Source organism: Oncorhynchus mykiss, chromosome 9 (genome assembly GCF_013265735.2).
Source record: "Oncorhynchus mykiss isolate Arlee chromosome 9, USDA_OmykA_1.1, whole genome shotgun sequence".
NCBI classification, from domain to species: domain Eukaryota; kingdom Metazoa; phylum Chordata; class Actinopteri; order Salmoniformes; family Salmonidae; genus Oncorhynchus; species Oncorhynchus mykiss.
The window spans coordinates 28204858-28224750 of record NC_048573.1 but is presented as its reverse complement, the minus strand read 5'-3'; the positions used below and the strand labels follow the sequence as shown (position 1 = coordinate 28224750).

At 43.3% G+C, this 19893-nt stretch overlaps 1 protein-coding gene across 12 annotated transcripts in view; it reads left to right on the top strand.

Annotated features, from left to right (window-relative positions):
• Positions 1–19893, top strand: part of camk2d1 (calcium/calmodulin-dependent protein kinase (CaM kinase) II delta 1) — a 119793-nt gene that overhangs the window by 58710 nt on the left and 41190 nt on the right. For 6 of the 12 annotated variants that reach the window (XM_021615346.2, XM_021615342.2, XM_036987760.1 and 3 more), the window contains exons 3-6: positions 56–115; positions 4482–4536; positions 12776–12841; positions 14595–14667. In XM_021615346.2, coding sequence (XP_021471021.1) covers positions 56–115; positions 4482–4536; positions 12776–12841; positions 14595–14667 — 254 coding nt within the window. Of the gene's footprint in view, positions 1–55; positions 116–4481; positions 4537–12775; positions 12842–13654; positions 13728–14594; positions 14668–19893 lie in introns of all 12 variants that reach the window. The other 6 variants (XM_021615345.2, XM_021615341.2, XM_036987759.1 and 3 more) reach the window with 1 other exon arrangement.

Below are 19893 nucleotides of genomic sequence, written 5' to 3'. Positions count from 1 at the left end.
GTGAAGGTGTGTGCCTCCCAAGACTCATGACTTTTGTTTTGTCTCTCTCCTATAGATCACCAGAAGCTGGAGCGAGAGGCCAGGATTTGTCGCCTGCTCAAGCACCCCAATATCGGTGAGTCCCATGCTGCACAAGGCTTATACCTTCAGTGCCCTGCTCCCTCTAACTTCTTCCCTCTTCTCTTTCTGGACAATGTGCCAGCTGACCCTTCACTGGCAGCAGTAAGACTAGGGAGGGTATATTACTGAAAACTTTCAAGGATTTTATGTAATTTATCACATGACATCTATCTAGTGGCCCTTTTGGGTACTTCAGATTCTCTGGACCCTGTAATTATTTCTGGCCCTCTTTATCGCATGTAAAATATATACAAATAATCAAATTGAATGACCAAGTTGTAAAAAATGATCCTTAATATAAACCATCCACTAAGTTAATACCATCAGGGTTTAAAATGACGGTTTCAGCATGTTAAACACGAGCAGCACCACCGATATTGAGATGAGTGAGATGCAAGACTTCGCTCACACACCGTGTCTGCGCATGTGCACGGGTTCGCGTCACACTGTTTACAGCGTGGCCAGCCAGGGCACCATAACAGCAGAGAAGTTGAGCCTCGCGCTTCAACGCTCTTAGTTGTTGCAGAAATTGTCCCACCATAATGGTTTACTTTAGGCATGCATCGAGAGCATCCCGACCTCTTGCATCACCGCCTTGCATGGCAACTGCTCGGCATCTGACCGTAAGGCGCTACAGAGTGATGGGTTTGGATTTCTGAGCTTTATCTATTGTTAATCATTCGTTTTAAAAGAGACATGAGGGGTGGAGCCATAATGAAGCTTGGGAGGAGCTGAGCGCAGGGAAAATGGTCACATGTGGCGGTACTGATAAGGGGAGGAACCCTTTAAGGCCCATTCAGCTCCCTGCCCAGCAATAATGATGCAATGTTTAGAGATAAGGAGGAGACTCCACCCAAGGCGGGGTATAAATACTTCAACGGGGGAAACCGTGTCTGTGTCTGAATTACAGCTGTATCGACCAATTTGGAAGTAGTCAACTTGGTTAAGCTTCTCTAGTGTCCCTTGAGTTTGTACTCTGAAATGTTGGCCGTAACAAGAGGGTAGTGCGTATGGCCCAGTACATCACTGGGGCCAAGCTTCCTGCCATCCCGGACCTCTATACTAGGAGGTGTCAGAGGAAAGCCCATAGAATTGTCAGAGAATCCAGTCACCCAATTCATAGACTGTTTTCTCAGCTACCGCACGGCAAGCGGTACCGGAGCGCCAAGTCTAGGAGCAAAAGGCTTCTTAACAGCTTCTACCCCCAAGCCATAAGACGGCTGAACAATTAATCAAATGCCCCCCCCCCCCCCCCCCCCCCCTCCATTTGTTTTGTACACTGCTGCTACTCGCTGTTTATTATCTATGTGTAGTCACTCCACATATACAAATGACCTTGACTAACCTGTACCCCGCACACTGACTCGGTACCGGTACCCCCTGTATATAGCCTTGTTATTGTTATTTTATTGAGTTACTTTTGATTATTTTTGACTTTATTTGGTAAATCTTTTCTTAACTCTTTCTTGAACTGGACTGTTGGTTAAGGGCTTGTAAAAGTAAGCATTTTACAAGGAAGGTCTACACAAATGTTGTCGAGTCTATTTTTAATTGAAAATGTCATTGTTGATTTGATGGTTTTTAAACTAATTCTACTACTTGCTGTTGAACCATATGGTATATCCACTAGAATCTCAGGAACAATATGGACACAGATAAAACAAAATCTATGTATGAATATATATATATATATTTTTTATTGAAGTATAAATGACCAAAGTTACCATAGATTGCCATAAATAACCTGTTATTACCAAAGATGAACCCTAAGTAAGACCATTCACACTTGTTTCATAATTGCCTGTGTACTGTCCACACACACACTGACCATCTGTCTCAGTCCTGGCCAGCCCACCGTGCCAGAGTAGTTGTTCCAAACCTCCATGGCTAAAAAAGGACAGTGAGAATGGAGCTGCTGTTTTCCTGTAATAAAAAAAAAATGCTACTGTCTATGCTACTGTACGTCTATGCTACTGTACGTCTATGCTACTGTACGTCTATGCTACTGTACGTCTATGCTACTGTACGTCTATGCTACTGTACGTCTATGCTACTGTACGTGTATGTCCCCAGGATCTCACACGCATCAGGGGAAGTCACATTATTTGAATCCACCCCACCTCCACACACATGCCCTTACTTCCTTGAGACTATTCTCATTTTGAAAGCCAACAAACTCGATGACACTGAAAACCATTTCAAATACTGAGTAAATACTGGTTAAGTCTTCCCATGTGTCGTCTCTTGATAGTTTGTGCAGACACCCCATCTGTGTGGCTTCCCCAGCCCACGTCCCTCCAGCCCCCCCACGTAGGCTGCCAAGGGACCCACGGAGGCCAATTAAGACTTCACTAGCAACGTGACCACACTGGGTGGGTGGGTTTTTTTCTTTCTTTTTTTCTTTTTTTGCAGAAACGATGATGAGGGGGTGGAAGAACGAGTGGATGATAGGAGGGGGGTATTTTGTTTGTCTGTTGTCGGTAAGACAACTTAGTGCTAAAATGCGTGCGAGGGAAAATTGGCAGGAAGAGGGTGGTTTTGGATTGCCTTTTGTCTATTGGCCTTGGAGCTATTGTTGTGTTATCTGAGGCAGCTTCTGATGGCATGATTTAATGTTCTGTGAGAAGAACAGCCTCCATGAAGCCTCAGTCTCAATGGGATCCCGGGCTCTTTTTATGTTCCCTTAATGTGGATTACGGGACAACACAAATGCCTAGCAGGATGGATACTATCCTGCCTAATTAATATGCCATCAAACCATGTACCTCAATTATCTCAGGTTTCAGGCTCTATCCTCTTAGGGTGATGTCTCATCCTCTACCCCATTTTAAAAATAAATACATTTTTATTTCACCTTTTATTTAACCGGGTAGGCTAGTTGAGAACAAGTTCTCATTTACAACTGCTACCTGGCCAAGATCAAGCAAAGCAGTGCGACACAGAGTTACACATCATTTAAGGACTTAGCTATAGTGATAATACCCCAGTTTATTCAAATGAAAGAAGACCCAGTTTCCGTATTTCTACAGTATTTCTAGGAGGTCCATCCCCCTTTCTTCTTCGAGGTCATCCGTCTGTTTCATTCTCTGATTGGCTGGTGCACGCAGTGATCGCCTCGTTAACGTCCCGCCTCGCTGGCATCTATATCCGACCGGTAGAGCCATCCCGCTTCTTAAGGTTGCCATGACAATAGAGATGTTAGTCAGGAATATAACTAATGAAGACACGAGTGGGTTCTTAGAGAAAGAGGGCATTTCTCTAGTCTTTCTCTCTCTCAATTGATTTTGCATTCTTTTCTCACCCTTTTGTGCTGGCTATTTTCTCTTACCCTTTTCCTCTCTCCTTTACTCCCCCCCCCCCCCCCCCCCCCCAGCATTCAGATACAAAGGGTTTGATGAGGAAAACTGCTCTGAATAAAGTTTGCTGGGCACTCCACCCTTACGGTAATATTTCAACTGTTACGGGTGTATACGGGAGGCGAAGTCAGGTGCAGGAGAGCAGAGTGTAGTTAACAGGCACACTTTTATTCCGGTCCAAAACGAAAGCACATAAGAACATGAAACAAAAGTCTGGCGCGTAACAATACCCACATAACATAAAACAATTACACACAACGACATGGAGGGGAACAGAGGACTAAATACATGCAGTGTGGGAATGAAAACCAGGTGTGTATGGAACAAGACAAAACAAATGGAAATATGAAAAATGGAGCGGCGATGGCTAGAACGCCGGTGACGTCGATCGCCGAACGCTGCCCGACCAAGGAGAGGAGCCGACTTCGTCGGAAGTCGTGACATCAACAGGAAACATGTATAGCGTGTACTGTATTGTCTGTCAGTCTTATAGAAACCTTTTGTACATTATGAAGCTTGTGATATTTATGTGCTTAAGCGTTCATAATTGTTGTAAACACGGGCAACATAAAGGTTTATTGTGGCAATGCATCAGCAAGACATCTCCTGACACGTGGAATGAACAATCACATTTAATATTCCATGCGTAAGATTTGGATGTGTAGATTTTAAAAGTGAGGCTGCTGTATTGCATTGGTTGTACTACTGTCTGGGTCTGTCTCAGTGAGATGAATGGGAAGTTTGTCTGAGGTCTATTATGGATTGAATATAGTGAGGCCTGGCAGGATCGGGGGCGTTTCAGGGTAATTTGTGTAATGGATGAGTTTCTCTCTTCCTCCCCTGACTTTTTTTCTTTCCCTGCCTGCCGGGCACACACACACCCAGGCATGGACAAGCATCAGACTACACACACTGACACGCTAGCTGTCTGAATAACTGAATGGGTCTGTCTGAGAGGCATCATTTCTAATCAGATTTTTGCTTTCTCCCCCCTCTCTTCCACAGTGAGGCTCCATGACAGCATATCAGAGGAGGGATTTCACTACCTGGTCTTTGACTTGTAAGTTCAAACCTGCTCTATTGTGTCACTCTACAAAACCCATCAACCCCAACCATCCAACCAGTGGTATATGTAAGACATGGCTTTGTTTGATCCACTAGAAAAGAAGGAACAAATATCAAAACAAAAATGATGGTTAAACTCAAATATACACATTGATAAGTACAAGCAACTCATTTCAGCATTACCGCAAAAGTAGGCGAGTGGAAGGGGGAAAAGTAAGGAACTTGTCTGTAGGCCCTGCATTAAAGACCAAAATTGGGGGTAAATAAATAAAAAAGTATACCAGTTTCATATAAGGATCGAAAAATGGACAGCCGTGTCATATAGATTTCAAAATAGTTGGGAAGAGATATTCAGTGTACCAATTCCATGGCACTGAGGAGAGGCAGAATCCTGAGATAATTTGTTTTGGTACTGTCCATATGTAGCTTGTTTTTGGTCGCAGGTCCAGGAATGGCTAAGGAATTGCAACATTTACATGGAGCTAACGCTGCAACTTAAACTGCTGTGTGATTTTTTTTTTAAGTCATAGTCAATCGATCAATAGTATAAAAATGCTTTTTGCAAAAAAAATGTATCTTTCATTTGCAATCTGTAGAAACGATGAGAATAGAGAGGTTCAGAACGTTTGAAACATCAGAGCACAGTTTAAAAATATATGGCAAATAGAAATCGAAACTGGATGGTGTTGAGAGATGGGAGGGGATGGGATTTAAAACAAACAAAAGATAACTATTGTTAAATACATTGTTCATAAAATGTATATAGTATGTATAAGCTGGAAGTAGTTACTCCAATTAGGGGAGTAGTGATGGGGTTAGGAGAAAATAATAAAGGAAAATATATTTACAAAAAAATGCTGGAAGCCACAATCTATCTGCAATATTAAAGCTGATCGAACTCGTAAAAAAAGAAAAAGACATGGCTCTGGTTACAATGTCCTACAGTGACCAGAAACAATGCAATCCCTTCCTGGCTTTCTAAGATATGTACAGTATCCTTGCACACCTAGTTCAGTAGGCCTACAATGCTATTGGCTCTCAAAGCTCTCCTGAGATGAAAGTTAATTGAGTTGAATAGGTTTAGGTCTAGATAATGAATAAAATGTGTGTATGTATGTGTGTGTGTGTGTGTGTGTATGTGTATGTATATATATATATATATATATATATATATATATATATATATATATATATATATATATATATATATATATATACACGCACGCACGCACACAGGGGCAAAAACGTATTCAGTCAGCCACCAATTGTGCAAGTTCTCCCACTTAAAAAGATGAGAGGCCTGTAATTTTCATCATAGGTACACTTCAACTATGACAGACAAAATGAGAAAAAAATCCAGAAAATCACATTGTAGGATTTTTAATGAATGAATGATGTCTTGAGATGTTGCTTCAATATATCCACATAATTTTCCATTCTCATGATGCCATCTATTTTGTGAAGTGCACCAGTCCCTCCTGCAGCAAAGCACCCCCACAACATGATGCTGCCACCCCCGTGCTTCACGGTTGGGATGGTGTTCTTCGGCTTGCAAGCCCCCCTTTTTCCTCGAAACATAACGATGGCCATTTTATGGCCAAACGGTACCATTTTTTTGTTTCATCTGACCAGAGGCCATTTCTCCAAAATGTGCGATCTTTGTCCCCATGTGCAGTTGCCAACCGTAGTCTGGCTTGTTATGGCAGTTTTGGAGCATTGGCTTCTTCCTTGCTGAGCGGCCTTTCAGGTTATGTCGATATAAGACTCGTTTTACTGTGGATATAGATACTTTTGTACCTGTTTCCTCCAGCATTTTTACAAGGTCCTTTGCTGTTGTTCTGGGATTGATTTGCACTTTTTGCACCAAAGTACATTAATCTCTTGGAAACAGAACGTGTCTCATTTGGAAATGGCTCCCAAGGATGAACCAGACTTATTTTCTGAGGTCTTGGCTGATTTCTTTTGGTTTTCCCATGAGTTTGAAGGTATGGCCTTGAAATACATCCACAGGTACACCTCCAATTGACTCAAATTATGTCAATTAGCCTATCAGAAGCCTCTAAAGCCATGATACCATTTTATGGAATTTTCCAAGCTGTTTAAAGGCACAGTCAACTTAGTGTATGTAAACTTCTGACCCTCTAGATTTGTGATACAGTGAATTATAAGTGAAATAATCTAGTATTGGAAAAATGAATTGTCATGCACAAAGTAGATGTCCTAACCGACTTGCCAAAACTAGTTTGTTAACAAGAAATTTGTGGAGTGGTTGAAAACGAGTTTTAATGACTCAAGCCTAAGTGTATGTAAACTTCTGACTTCAACTGTGTGTGGGTGTGTGTATGTATACAGTCGTATGAAAAGGTTTGGGCACCCCTCTGAGGCTGCATAATAATTTAATCTGTCGTCACAGAAAATGATCACAGTGGCATGCCATTCATTTTCTAATAAAAGCTGAGTACTGGGGTATTGTCCAGACAAAGATTTTTAGTGTAGCAATATTAAGTTGTATGAAATTAAATCAGATGTGAAAAATAGGCTTTGCAAAAATGTGGGCACCCTTGTCATTCTGTTGATTTGAATACCTGTAACTACTTAGCACTGATTAATTGGAACACACAATTGGTTTGGTGAGCTCATTAAGACTTGAACTTCATAGACAAGTGCATCCAATCATGAGAAAAGGTATTTAAGGTGGCCAATTGCAAGTTGTTGTCCTCTTTGACTCTCCTCTGAAGAGTGGCAACATGGGGGCCTCAAAACAACTCTCAAATGACCTGAAAACAAAGATTGTTCAACATTATGGTTTAGAGGAAGGGTACAAAAAGCTATCGCAGAGATTTAAGCTGTCAGTGTCCACTGTAAGGAACATAGTGAGGAAATGGAAGACCACAGGCACAGTTCTTGTTAAGGCCAGAAGTGGCAGGCCAAGTAAAATATCGGAGAGGCGAAGGATGGTGAGAACGGTCAAAAACAGCCCACAGACCACCTCCAAAGACCTACAACATCATCTTGCTGCAGATGGTGTCACTGTGCATCGTTCAACAATTCAGCGCACTTTGCACAAGGAGAAGCTGTATGGGAGAGTGATGTGGAAGAAGCCTTTTCTGCACACACGCCACAGAGTCGCTTGAGGTATGCAAACGCACATTTGGACAAGCCAGCTTCATTTTGGAATAAGGTGCTGTGGACTGATGAAACAAAGATTGAGTTTGGTCATAACAAGGGACGTTATGCATGGTGGCAAAGAGCACAGCGTTCCAAGAAAAACACTTGCTACCCACAGTAAAATTGGGTGGGGATTCCATCATGCTGTGTGGCCAGTGCCGGTACTGGGAATCTTGTTAAAGTTGAGGGTCGCATGGATTCCACTCAATATCAGCAGATTCTTGGGAATAATGTTGAAGAATCAGTCACAAGGTTGACGTTACGCCGGGGCCGTATATTTCAACGAGACAACAACCCAAAACCCTGCTCAAAATCTACCCGGGCATTTATGCAGAGGAACAAGTACAATGTTCTGGAATGGCCACCCCAGTCCCCAGACCTGAATATCATTGAGAATCTGTGGGATGATTTGAAGCGGGCTGTCCATGCTCGGCAACCATCAAACCTAACTGAACTGGAAATGTTTTGTAATGAGGAATGGTCCAAAATAACTTCATCCAGAATCCAGGCACTCTTTAGAGGCTATGGGAAGCATCTAGAGGCTGTTATTTTAGAAAAAGGAGGCTCTACTAAATATTGATTTGATTTTTCTATTGGGGTGCCCAAATTTATGCACCTGTCTAATTTTGTTTTGATGCATATTGCACATTTTCTGTTAATACAATAAACCTAATTTCACTACTGAAATATTACTGTGACCATCAGTTATTTGATAGATCAAAATGAAATTGCTGATCCAAACACCCAATTATTTATAAATGGAAATCATGGAAATTGTCAGGGGTGCATATATATACGATCATATTTACATAAGTATTCAGACCCTTTACTCAGTACTTTGCTGAAACGCCTAGAGTCTTCTTGGGTATGACGCTACACACTTGGCACGCCGGTATTTGGGGAGCTTCTCTGCGATCCTCAAATTCTGTCAGGTTGGATGGGGAGTGTTGCTGCACAGCTATTTTCAGGTCCCTCCAGAGATGTTCGATCGTGTTCAGGTCCGGGCTCTGGCTGGGCCACTCAAGGATATTGAGACTTGTCCCAAAGCCATTCCTGTGTTGTCTTGGCTGTGTGTTTAGGGTCATTGTCCGGTTGGAAGGTGAACCTTCGCCCCCAGTCAGAGGTCCTGAGCTCTCTGGAGCAGGTTTTCATCAAGCATCGCTCTTTAATTTGCTCCGTTCATCTTTCCCTTGATCCTGACTAGCCCCCCTATCCCTGCCACTGAAAAACATCCCCACAGCATGTTGCTCTCACCACCATGATTCACTGTAGCGAGGGTACAGGTTTCCTCCAGACGTGACCCTTGGAAATTCAGGCCAAAGAGTTCAATCTTGGTTTCATCAGATCAGAGAATCTTGTTTCTCATGGTCTGAGTCCTTTAGGTGCCTTTTGCCAAACTCCAAGCGGGCTGTCATGTGTCTTCCGTCTGGCCACTTTACCATAAAGGCCTGATGCCTGGAGTGCTGCAGAGGTGGTTGTCCTTCTGGAAGGTTCTCCCATCTCCACAGAGGAACTCTGGAGCTCTGACAGAGTGACCATTGGGTTCTTGGTCACTTCCCTGACCAAGGCACTTCTCCCCTGATTGCTCAATTTGGCTGGGTAGCCAGCTCTAGGAAGAGTCTTGATTTTTCCAAACTTGTTCCATTTAAGAATGATGGTTCTTGGGGACCTTCAATGCTGCAGAAATGTTTTGGTACCCTTCCCGAAATCTGTGCCTCGACATAATCCTGTCTCGGAGCTCTACAGACAATTCCTTCGACCTCATGGCTTGGTTTTTCTCTGACATGCACTGTCAACTGTGGGAACTTATGCAGACAGCTGTGTGCCTTTCCAAATCATGTCCAATCAATTGAATTTAACACAGGTGGACTCCAATGAAGTTGTAGAAACATCTCAAGGATGGTCAATGGAAACCAGATGCATCTGAGCTCAATTTCACATCTCATAGCAAAGGTTCTGAATACTTATATAAATAAGGTATTTCTGTTTGCAAAAAAAAAATTCAAAAAACGTTTTTGCTTTGTCATGATGGGGTTGTGTGTGTAGATTGATGAGGAAAACAAGTTATTTAATCCATTTCAAAATAAGGCTGTAACATAACAAAATGTGGAAAAAGTGAAACGGTGAATACCTTCCGAATGCACTGTATGTAGAATGGTGAGAATCGCAATAAATATAGTTTCGGCACCTAAGTATCGTAAACTCAGCAAAAAAAGAAACGTCCTCTCACTGTCAACTGTGTTTATTTTCAGCAAACTCAACATGTGTAATTATTTATACGAACATAAGTTAAGTTTCAACAACCGAGACATGTGACTAACAGAAATTGAATATTGTGTCCCTGAGCAAAGGGGTTGTCAAAAACAGTCAGTGTTTGGTGTGGCCACCAGCTGCATTAAGTACTGCAGTGCACATCCTCCTCATGGACTGCACCAGATTTGCCAGTTCTTGCTGTGAGATGTCTCTTTGCAGCATGTCTAAGGCACGTTCTTTTGGTGTTTTTCAGAGTCAGTAGAAAGGCCTCTATAGTGTCCTAAGTTTTCATAACTGTGACCTTAATTGCCTACCGTCTGTAAGCTGTTAGTGTCTTAACAACTTTTCCACAGGTGCATGTTCATTAATTGTTTATGGTTCATTGAACAAGCATGGGAAACGCTGTTTAATCCCTTTACATTGAAGATTTGTGAAGTTGTTTGAATTTTTACAAATGATCTTTGAAAGACGGGGTCCTGAAAAAGGGCTGTTTCTTTTTTTGCTGAGTTTATATGTGTCAGGATAATATTGAAATGGCCAGGTCCCTGGCAATTCCCAGCCCTACCTGTTAGTGGGGCATATTCATTTGTAAGCACACTGTACATGTAGTAATTGCTAGATAAATGAATAATTTTATTCTATTTCCTCCATGTGTGTCCCCAGACGCTCTCCAGGCAGGACGTGGGAATAGCTAACACAGATGTGCTCCGTAGATTGCCTCCTCTCTTAGGTTCTGTTCACCAGTACCATCTTCTCTTCATCGGCTTCCTTTCTGTCAGTTGTCTTTTCTCCTCACCGCTCCCTTCCGGGTGAATTTACATAATCATCCAAAGAACAGAAGGGTTCATCGCAATTACCATTGGTTCAGAGCTGGCCAAGCTTGCAAAGATAGATAAGATATGTTCACGAGCTTACACACTTGGTCTGTGAGCAATGTTTTGCATTGTCACTGTTGTTTTGAATATTTTGTAAATGTGTATGTTTGTTCAGAGGTGTCAACGCAGAGTTTTGAGGCATCGCTCAACTCATGCCCCCAAGGATATTTACATGATTCATATTTATGGAAATCTAAGTGGGCAGCTCCAAAGGTGGCCCCAAAGGCAATGAAGACGTGCACACTGGTGCAGCCGTCCAGGCTGTTTGTGTCCCTGCTCTACACCCAGCCCTCTCCTCTTCCCCTGATGTTCCTCTGCACAGGAGTCTCTAGAACTTAAACACTCCTTATTTATTCCTACCAGTAGACAGCACTTTATTTTCCAGTTCTGTTTCCACTGGTATTTACTGTGTGTGGGTGTGTGTACAAGGAAAGGGTGTTGTAGTTTTTAAAAAACATTTTTGCATTGTTTTCTCACCCTCCAGTCAAATTATGTGATGGGCTTGTAAATTACTCTTAACAGTCTAATCTTCTCATAGACTCTGATGTAGTGAAGAAATTGGAATATACCACTGCTCCGCACGGGTATTTTAAATAGACCAAACGCCTTTCTCCTCCTTTAAGGATTCCAAGGTTAATCCGTTGGCTGATCAAGTGTGTTTATTTCCAATGGCAGCATGCCAAAACGAACCTTATATGTTCCACAGATGTCAAAGTGGGCTGGAAATCCCCGTCTCGCTCTGAGTAGTTCCTGAAACTCTGGGCCCTAGTTAAAGCCAATTAATGCCCCCGGAGTTTTCCCTTGGTGAGGTCATCTGGACAGTGAACAACTCAGGGCTGTATTTAGAGGGGACACAGTAAAGTATGTATTGGCTTCGAGGTCTGTTTGCCTGGCTCCTTATGATGCATCACAGTTAGTTTGAACGCTAGCCTTTTGATCTGAGTGATTTGATTAGTGTTCCTTCCATATAGCTCTCTCCCCAGCAACAATGTCTGTGCTTCTTCATATGCTACTGCATGTTACATCCATATTTCACCATTTTTTTGACGCACATCGATATCACTCCAGAAGAAAAACTTTACGTCTACTCTCCCTCGCTCTTTCGAACAGTCCATCCAGCTCAATGCCCATTACTTCCACTATCTTTCCATCTCTCTCTATCACTCCCTTGTGCATTGGCAGCAGTTTTGGCGGTGTTTAATTTGGCAGCTGGAGGGGGAAATCGGTGCCAATTTATTTAAAATGCTGCATTTAATTTGACTAAGGGCTGTTAAAAAAAAAAGGGTGCCGCTCTTAGGCAGCTGAGATTAGTGAATTGCGGGGATGAAAGCTTTTCTTTCCTTTTACCCAAATAAACCTGGCCAGAAGAATGACGAGACAAATGAGGCAAATTACATTGACCGTGAATAAAGGTAAAACACATATAATTATGTTACATACACCTGCCTTTATATTTTTAATGCATTACTACGAACAAACTGAAAGCATTGCTAGAATCCATTGGACGTTTTGACTGTGGTGTGTTGCACTCTGAACACAATCCATGTACAACAGTCTGGTGTCGTTCCAGTGCCAAGAGTGGTTACAGGAAACATTCCCATCTCCTGTGTTGCCCAGTTCCTTGGAATAACACTTACGATTCGGGACATTTAGCTCACTGGAACACAAAGGAATGCATTCCAATCTAATATGTCAACTACATGTTTTATTCGAACACCGTTGGAGGGGTGTCTAATGCTTTTCTAATGATCAGAATGCACAAGCATATTTGCTGTTTTGTCCAAATCGTGACATCTTTTGGTGTCTCGTTTCTCTCCTTGAAAGATGCCTGAAAGGCAGATTTGCATAGCTGACTGCACCCTCGTTCTCCGGGTCTCCCGCTGTTTTCCTGAACTTCTAGCATGGAATTATCACGTCTCCTATTCCCCTTTCTTCCAGGGTGACTGGTGGGGAGCTGTTTGAGGACATCGTAGCCAGAGAGTACTACAGCGAAGCAGACGCCAGGTCAGACTCGCACAGACTCACTTAACAGCAACTAATGTTACTGGTCTAGTCAAACACATGTCAGTGGATGTAAAAAAAATGTATATAAAAAAACACATTAGAGTTCACTTAGTTGTACACAATAGACTTAGTGGATTTTTCATCATTAGAGTTTAAAGATGACACAAGTTACTGCCTCAACATAACACATTATGCGTGTGAAAAGTACTTGTGTGTTACTGCATACATCCTCTTTCTCTTTGTTACTGTAATTTAGTAATAGAGTTGATGATATCTGTATTATATCTGTGTGCGTTGTCTGGCATGTATCTTATGGAGATACTCTTCTGTCGTCTGTTTTTCTGTTGCTCTCCTGTCACGAGGCTGCCGTCTGCGGATCTATTTCCCCCTGTATAGCGCACGCCATTAACCACACAAAGACCTGAGTTTGAGGTCATATCATTTTGATATGGATAGTTTCTACTCATTCCAAAAAGCAATGTTCCGTTTAAAGTAAGACTGTTAAAAGATTCAGTCCTTTTGTCATTCCTGATATTGAAAGTCAATTAGCGTCCTTGTGACCGAAATAGCGTTGTCACTCTCCAAAAGATTAAGTGGTAGAACATGATGTGAACTTTACTCTCCTCTCTCTCTCTCTCTCTCTCTCTCGGTCTCTCAGTCGCTCTCTCTCTAGTTTTTACTTTTGATATTACAGTTTCGCTGGCCTTTCTCGTTTTCGTATTTTTTGTGTGTTTTTTTGTGTTTTTTTTTTTTTTCTTCTGATGTGTGTTCTCTCCTCTTCGCTTCTTCTGGCCTTGTCTCTCTCCTCCACAGCCAATGCATACAGCAGATTCTAGAAAGTGTAAATCATTGTCACCAAAGTGGTATAGTTCACAGGGACATGAAGGTTAGTACACAACAGAGGTTTTGCTGGCACCATGCCGGCCCCCTCGCCCGCCTGCCCACCCGTCCGCCAGAAATCCACCACCAATTAACATCCACCCCGCCCCTCCCATTCACCCTGTAACCCCACAAGCCGCTTTCCTCTACCTCTCTTCCAAACCCAATCCCCTACCAGCAGCCACCCTGACCCCTCCACCAATCACTACTCGTGGCTGAGGTCAGGTGGCCCACGCGGGGGCGGCAGGGCGGTGAGGGGGGGGGTGACATAGCTCACCTTTTCCTCCTCTGTAAACCCAAAGACGATGTGCATGTAGCATCTCTCTCCGGTGTTCGTTTTTCTGCTCTGAACGCCTGCTGTGAGACTGGGTCCTGGGCGTATTTGATAAGCCCCTTCTGGTTTAAGAGGGGTATAAATAGGATCAATTCATACACCTCCCTCCTCCTTAACCCTCCCCAGGGTCGAGCTCACAGCCAGCGGGGAGCTAACACCACTTCTGTTTTGAGACCCGGGGGGACAGTGAGTGGGGTTGGTGGGTGATGATGTCATAGCCAGATGTCCTTGTTCTTAATGGTCCAATCAGAACACACTTTTGTTTAACTTATGCCGCATTCACTTATTAGATTATCTACAATCTTGCTTTCACCTTATAGTCAAAGCAGTCACATTCAATTGGGTAAATACATTGGCTCTACACTGGAGTACTGGTGTTATAGGGGTGGTAGTTGGAGGGATATTAACAAATCAATGGCCTAAACATCATCCCAACCACCACCCTTGCTGCCCCCCCCCCACCCCGTCTCAAGGAGAACGCACGGCACACAGTGAGTGTGAGCTTGTCACTAACCCACGCCCCCTGGTGTTTGCATGCAGTCATTGCATTCAGCAGATCCTAGAGGCCGTGCTCCACTGCCACCAGATGGGCGTGGTCCACCGCGACCTGAAGGTGAGTAGAAATGCCGGGAAGCCAAACACAGCCCTTCCTCTTCTTCCTCTCCCTCCAACTCTTCTAGTTGCACGGAGACCCCACTCATCCTGACTGACTTTCAGACTTTTTATCCGTTTGACTTTGAGGGCTAAGAACTTTGATAGACTGTCTCTGACACGTCTTTTTCAGTTGAGACATGGGAGGCACAGGGTCAAATTATGAGTTTGAACTTTTCCACTGCATTGGTGACTGCTCGGGCCAGTTAAACGCTGATGAAATGGTAATTACAGAAAGGACGTCTTATTTGGGACTTTTTGGAGAGGCATGTCGACCTCTTGTCGACCTCTTACGTCCACACCTCCACTGACGCACCGTGTTTGTCTTCAGAACAGCGACAGAGGTGTTAATAGGCACGGAAATAGGGCCTGCAATCGCTCCAATTCAATGGTGGATAAAATCAGGCTTGTTAAACAAAATAATAAGACGATGATTAGGATGAAATTGTCCAAGTAGAATTTGGAGACTTGCCCTTGTTGGGCCTTTCGACTAATTCAGTGCCTTTCCTTTCTGTTATAAAGAGCAAAATGTTCAACTTATTGAAACAACACGTTTCCCCATCTTGAGGCTTAACCAACAAAAATACTATTTAGTGCTTAGTAGGTGCCAAATAAAGTAACATGGTTGTGATTTTAACTTAAATCAGGTATAAATTCCCTTGTGACAGGGGGAATGGAAGCTTGTGGTGTGCGACAGGGAGATGCAATTGAATGCAATCTTCACATAAAAAAATTAAATGGATAAAACATTTCTAGCCTGTCTATCTATGGGTTGACGTGTCATGCTCAACCCACTCAACCCACTCTGGAATAGTAGTTTCATCATATTAACATGAGTTCAGTTCACATAACAGGGTTGGCCTTTAAAATGAGGGACAGGTTTGAATCACTAATGACACTAGATAAATAATCATCTTCAGAAATGACTGTCAAAGCAACAAAATATCTCGGAAAACTTGGAGAAATGTTGGGGTTAAGTGGGTTCAAATCTTCCTGGAGGTCATAGGGTACACAGAGGGACATGTCAAAATGTCGATGTTCTTTTCTTTAGCAAATCTTTATTCATATTAAAAATCACATTTATTGAATTCTTCATGTGGTTTTTATATATTTTTAAATCTATATTGGTGCACAATTTCTACTTAAAATATCAAAAGTCACACATTTCATGGAACGACCTTCTTAGGGTGTACCCTTCTCCAATCCCCCCGGTCATTGCCGTCATGGCAAGTTTCAGAACTCAAATTTGCTAATCAAATGAGCCAGGTGCAGCCAGGAGCACAATTTCACTCCTGAAATAATCACCCTGCGTTTGCATTCGCCGAGGCCCTCTCAGTCAGTGCTCTGATTGGCTGCTACCAGCTTGTTACCATGGGGAGCGGCAGAATAGACAAAAAACAAATATGAACAAAACAAAGCATGAAAGAGGCCGATGAAAGGCCATCTCTTCACACTGGTGTGACCTACGTGTGTGTGTGTGTGTGTGTGTGTGTGTGTACGTGTGTGTTGGGGGAGGACCCATATTGACACACACCTGCACACACTCGCACACACTCATGCATATAGTAATTTTGACACACTGTAATTGTACTGAACGGTACCATTGTATCCAACCAACCTAAATTTAGTTGGACACAGTTAAGCAGTTTGCACTCTAGACTGTTTCCACCAGACCAGACATCCCTCTCAAGCTGTTCCTTCAAGACTCATTGACTTCTGTCGGACTCGACGCTGACGGCACTCTGTTCAGGTCTACCTCCTCCTCTTCGTCTCATTATCCCTGCTCATCTGTCCATCTCCTTTTTCATGCCTCATCCTCTTTCCTTCGCTCCTCTTCTGTTCTTTTTTTTCTCTTCCTTTTACCCTGAACTGAACTATTCCCTCTTGTCCTCCTTCATTCCCTCTGGCCAATCTCCCCTCCTCCTCTTCCTCCCAGCTGCTCTAATCACTGACGCTGTTTCTCTCTCTCGTCCTCTGCCTGTCCACACGGGAGTTCAGGCCTCTCTGGATGATGCTGGTCTGGATGACTGCATTAGAGACCAGGGCTGTCCCTGTCCCCTCTCTCTCTCCTTCCACTGCCCTCCTGTAGATTCCCCGCTCCCTCTAGGTTTAGATACCAAGCCACTGGTTTAAATCCCTGAAGTTGAGATTGAGGAATAGTAAGTGAGAGATATGCGTGAGGGTAGACGGGTGAATTTGTCAGCGTTGTAGTTGTGTGTGTGACTGAAAGCTGAGTGCATCTTTCCCGGTTGCAGTAGATACAGTAAGGCCACCGAGGCTAGTAATAATTACATCTTTATGGCTGCGAGACCTGAATTAAATTAGACCCATTATACAGGAGCCCTGAGGACCGGGCGTCAATCCTGATCACAGTGAGCTAGATATGTTCCCACACACACCACAATTAATTTACCTAGTCCTGAAAGCTATACTAGCTAGGGACTATAGCTCTCATATGTGCGTTTAGATTAGATTACAACGTATCGATCTGCCTATTTAGGGATTGTTAGTCATATTGAGTCTTCCGTAATAGCTATTTGGTTATGAAGCACATTATTTATTTAAAGCTGTTTAGGGATGATGTGTTATAAGGAAGACTCTATAGCCCTTAAACTCAACTCTGGACCTCAAAGCCAGTTCCACTGCGTTGTTTTCATTGTTACCCTCTAATCAGGGACTGCTTTAGACCTGGCACACCAGGTGTGTGCAATTCATTATCAGATAGAACAGAAAACCAGCAGGCTCTGGACCTGGTAGGGTAAGAGTTGAATAGCCCTGGTCTATATGATGGATGTTATGAGGCTGAGATTTTTTAAACATTTTTAACTGGCCCCTTCCAGTCACATCACACAGGTTACATGATGTTCTGGTGGGGAAGGGAGGCTGGGTTAGTAGGGGCGTTTGCAATGACTGCATGGCACTGTTGACTGCACTTACCCCCCCCCCCCCCACCGTAGCATGTGAGCCCCGTCCCTGCGCACTGATCTGCACGAATCACAATTCACAAATGCTCTACTAACTGCACCAATGAATGATCATGAATTTACCTTGTTTGATTTGATGCTATATAATGTTGAGGAATTGATTCCTTTATATAGGCCAGTGGTCACCAACTGGTTGATCGCTATCGACTGGTTGATCTCCAAGGTATTCCTAGTCGATTACCAAACGTTTCTGTAACAAAAAACAGTAAAGCCTTTTTTTCCCCTATTTTTTTATTTGTTCCGCGCTGTTGGCGGTAGGTACACTGAACCGGGAAGGCAGTGTTCCCATTTTCAACCATTTCACGTGTCTGACGGTAGAACTACCCGACAGGCCCAGAGAATCAAGTGCACCTATAGGCCTACCACCGGCTGCACAGTTTCCAGACTGTAAAAATAAAAAATAAACTCACAGCAAAGTTGATACTGTTGAGATTTCAAAACGTTTAAAACCATGACTAGAGAGAGACTCAACGAACACACCAAAGAACTGCTGTTTTTATGAGTGAGTTCATGTTTAAGTTATTCAGCAATGTCCCAACACTTTGTTCCAAAACTTTTATAAGCCATAAAATGCGTCTTCTCCCTACTTCCACTCACACTACAACCAGCACTGCAGCTGCAATGAAGGAGTATAGCAAAGTGTTCCGATAATCATACGTTGTTATTGTTAGCGGCTTGTCTCAATATCGAGGAATATTTCACAATCTCCGGTCGTAGGCGTAACAACATGAATTGGTGCATGAGGCAGAATTCATGCAGTGCAACTTGAGATTCGCCATCAGCTGGAACACAGTGTCCCCTTTTTTTTAAGTGGAGGTAGCGAGAGGGGAGGGACGGTGAGTCGGGTGAGAGGCAGCCGCTCACTCCCACCCCTCAGACTGACCATCAGACGCAGGCCATCAGTCCAGTAAAAATAAACTAAAGCCAATGATTATGCTCACTCAGCTGTGCCTAACTAGTAATTCAAGCATAGCCAATTTGCAGTGATAATGTATTGAGCCTATAGCTTACTGCACAAACCTCTGCTACAGAACTGTTTTGAATTGGTTAATGTTGCATAGGCTTACGTTTTAAGTTCCCCCCCCAAAATAATCTAAGCGTTAGATCTCGTCTTGGATTTTGACTCAAAGTGATCTTGACTCAGAAAAGTTTGGTGACCGCTGATCTAGGCCATAGAAGTGGTCAGTCCACTGACATACTGTTCTTGAGGTACTGTAACTAATGTATTTGCCCCACAAGCAAAGCAGCTTCGCTCCAAAAAGTGGCTGAAACAGCCTCTACTCACATCTCCTGTTTATTACATTAAGTCTATCTCTCTTGAATTTATTTCAAATTTAGACTCCTAGAAGCCGCTTTGAAAATGTCAGCAACGGCGTTAATCCTCAACCTGTAACCTATTCTCTAAGCCCCTCCCCTTCCTGTTCCGATTTGGACTATGCATGAGTCACTGTCGACCTCAGACATTGTAGCCCCACACCTTGGGCTGGACGGCAGCCTTGACGGCGTGTGGCTTATTACACACTCTCGTGTATCTTTGTGAAGATCAAGCTGTGTCCACTCTCTTTGCTGGGTCTATATCAGTGTCAATCCTGTTACTCAACACTGACGTAGCTGGTGTAATATTGTCCCCAGTGTGTGTTGAGTGAGAGCGTTGAGTCATAGAGAGCTGCTCCCCTAGAGAAGCAGGCTTGGTGACGGTGAACATGCATGGCCCCACAGGGACACAGGAGGGGACACGATGGAGTTCATTATTACACAGTACTGATAAGTTATGAGTGGGTTATAGAGGGGATTGCCATAGTAATGTGCCAAAATATCATTTGGTTAATGGAATTTGGTCCTACACTTCATGACCAAAAGTATGTGGACACCTGCTCGTCAAACATCTCATTCCAAAATCATGGGTATTAATATGGAGTTGGTCCTCCCTTTGCTGCTATAACAGCCTTCACTCTTCTGGGAAGGCTTTCCACTAGATGTTGGGACATTGTTGTAAGGACTTTCTTCCATTCAGCCACAAGCATTGGTGAGGTCAGGCACTGATGTTGGGCGATTAGGCCTGGCTCTTAGTCTGCGTTCCAATTCATCCCAAAGGTGTTTGATGGGTTGAGGTCAGGGCTCTGTGCAGGCCAGTCAATTTCTTCCACGCCTATCTCGACAAACCATTTCTGTATGGACCTCGCTTTGTGCACGGGGACATTGTC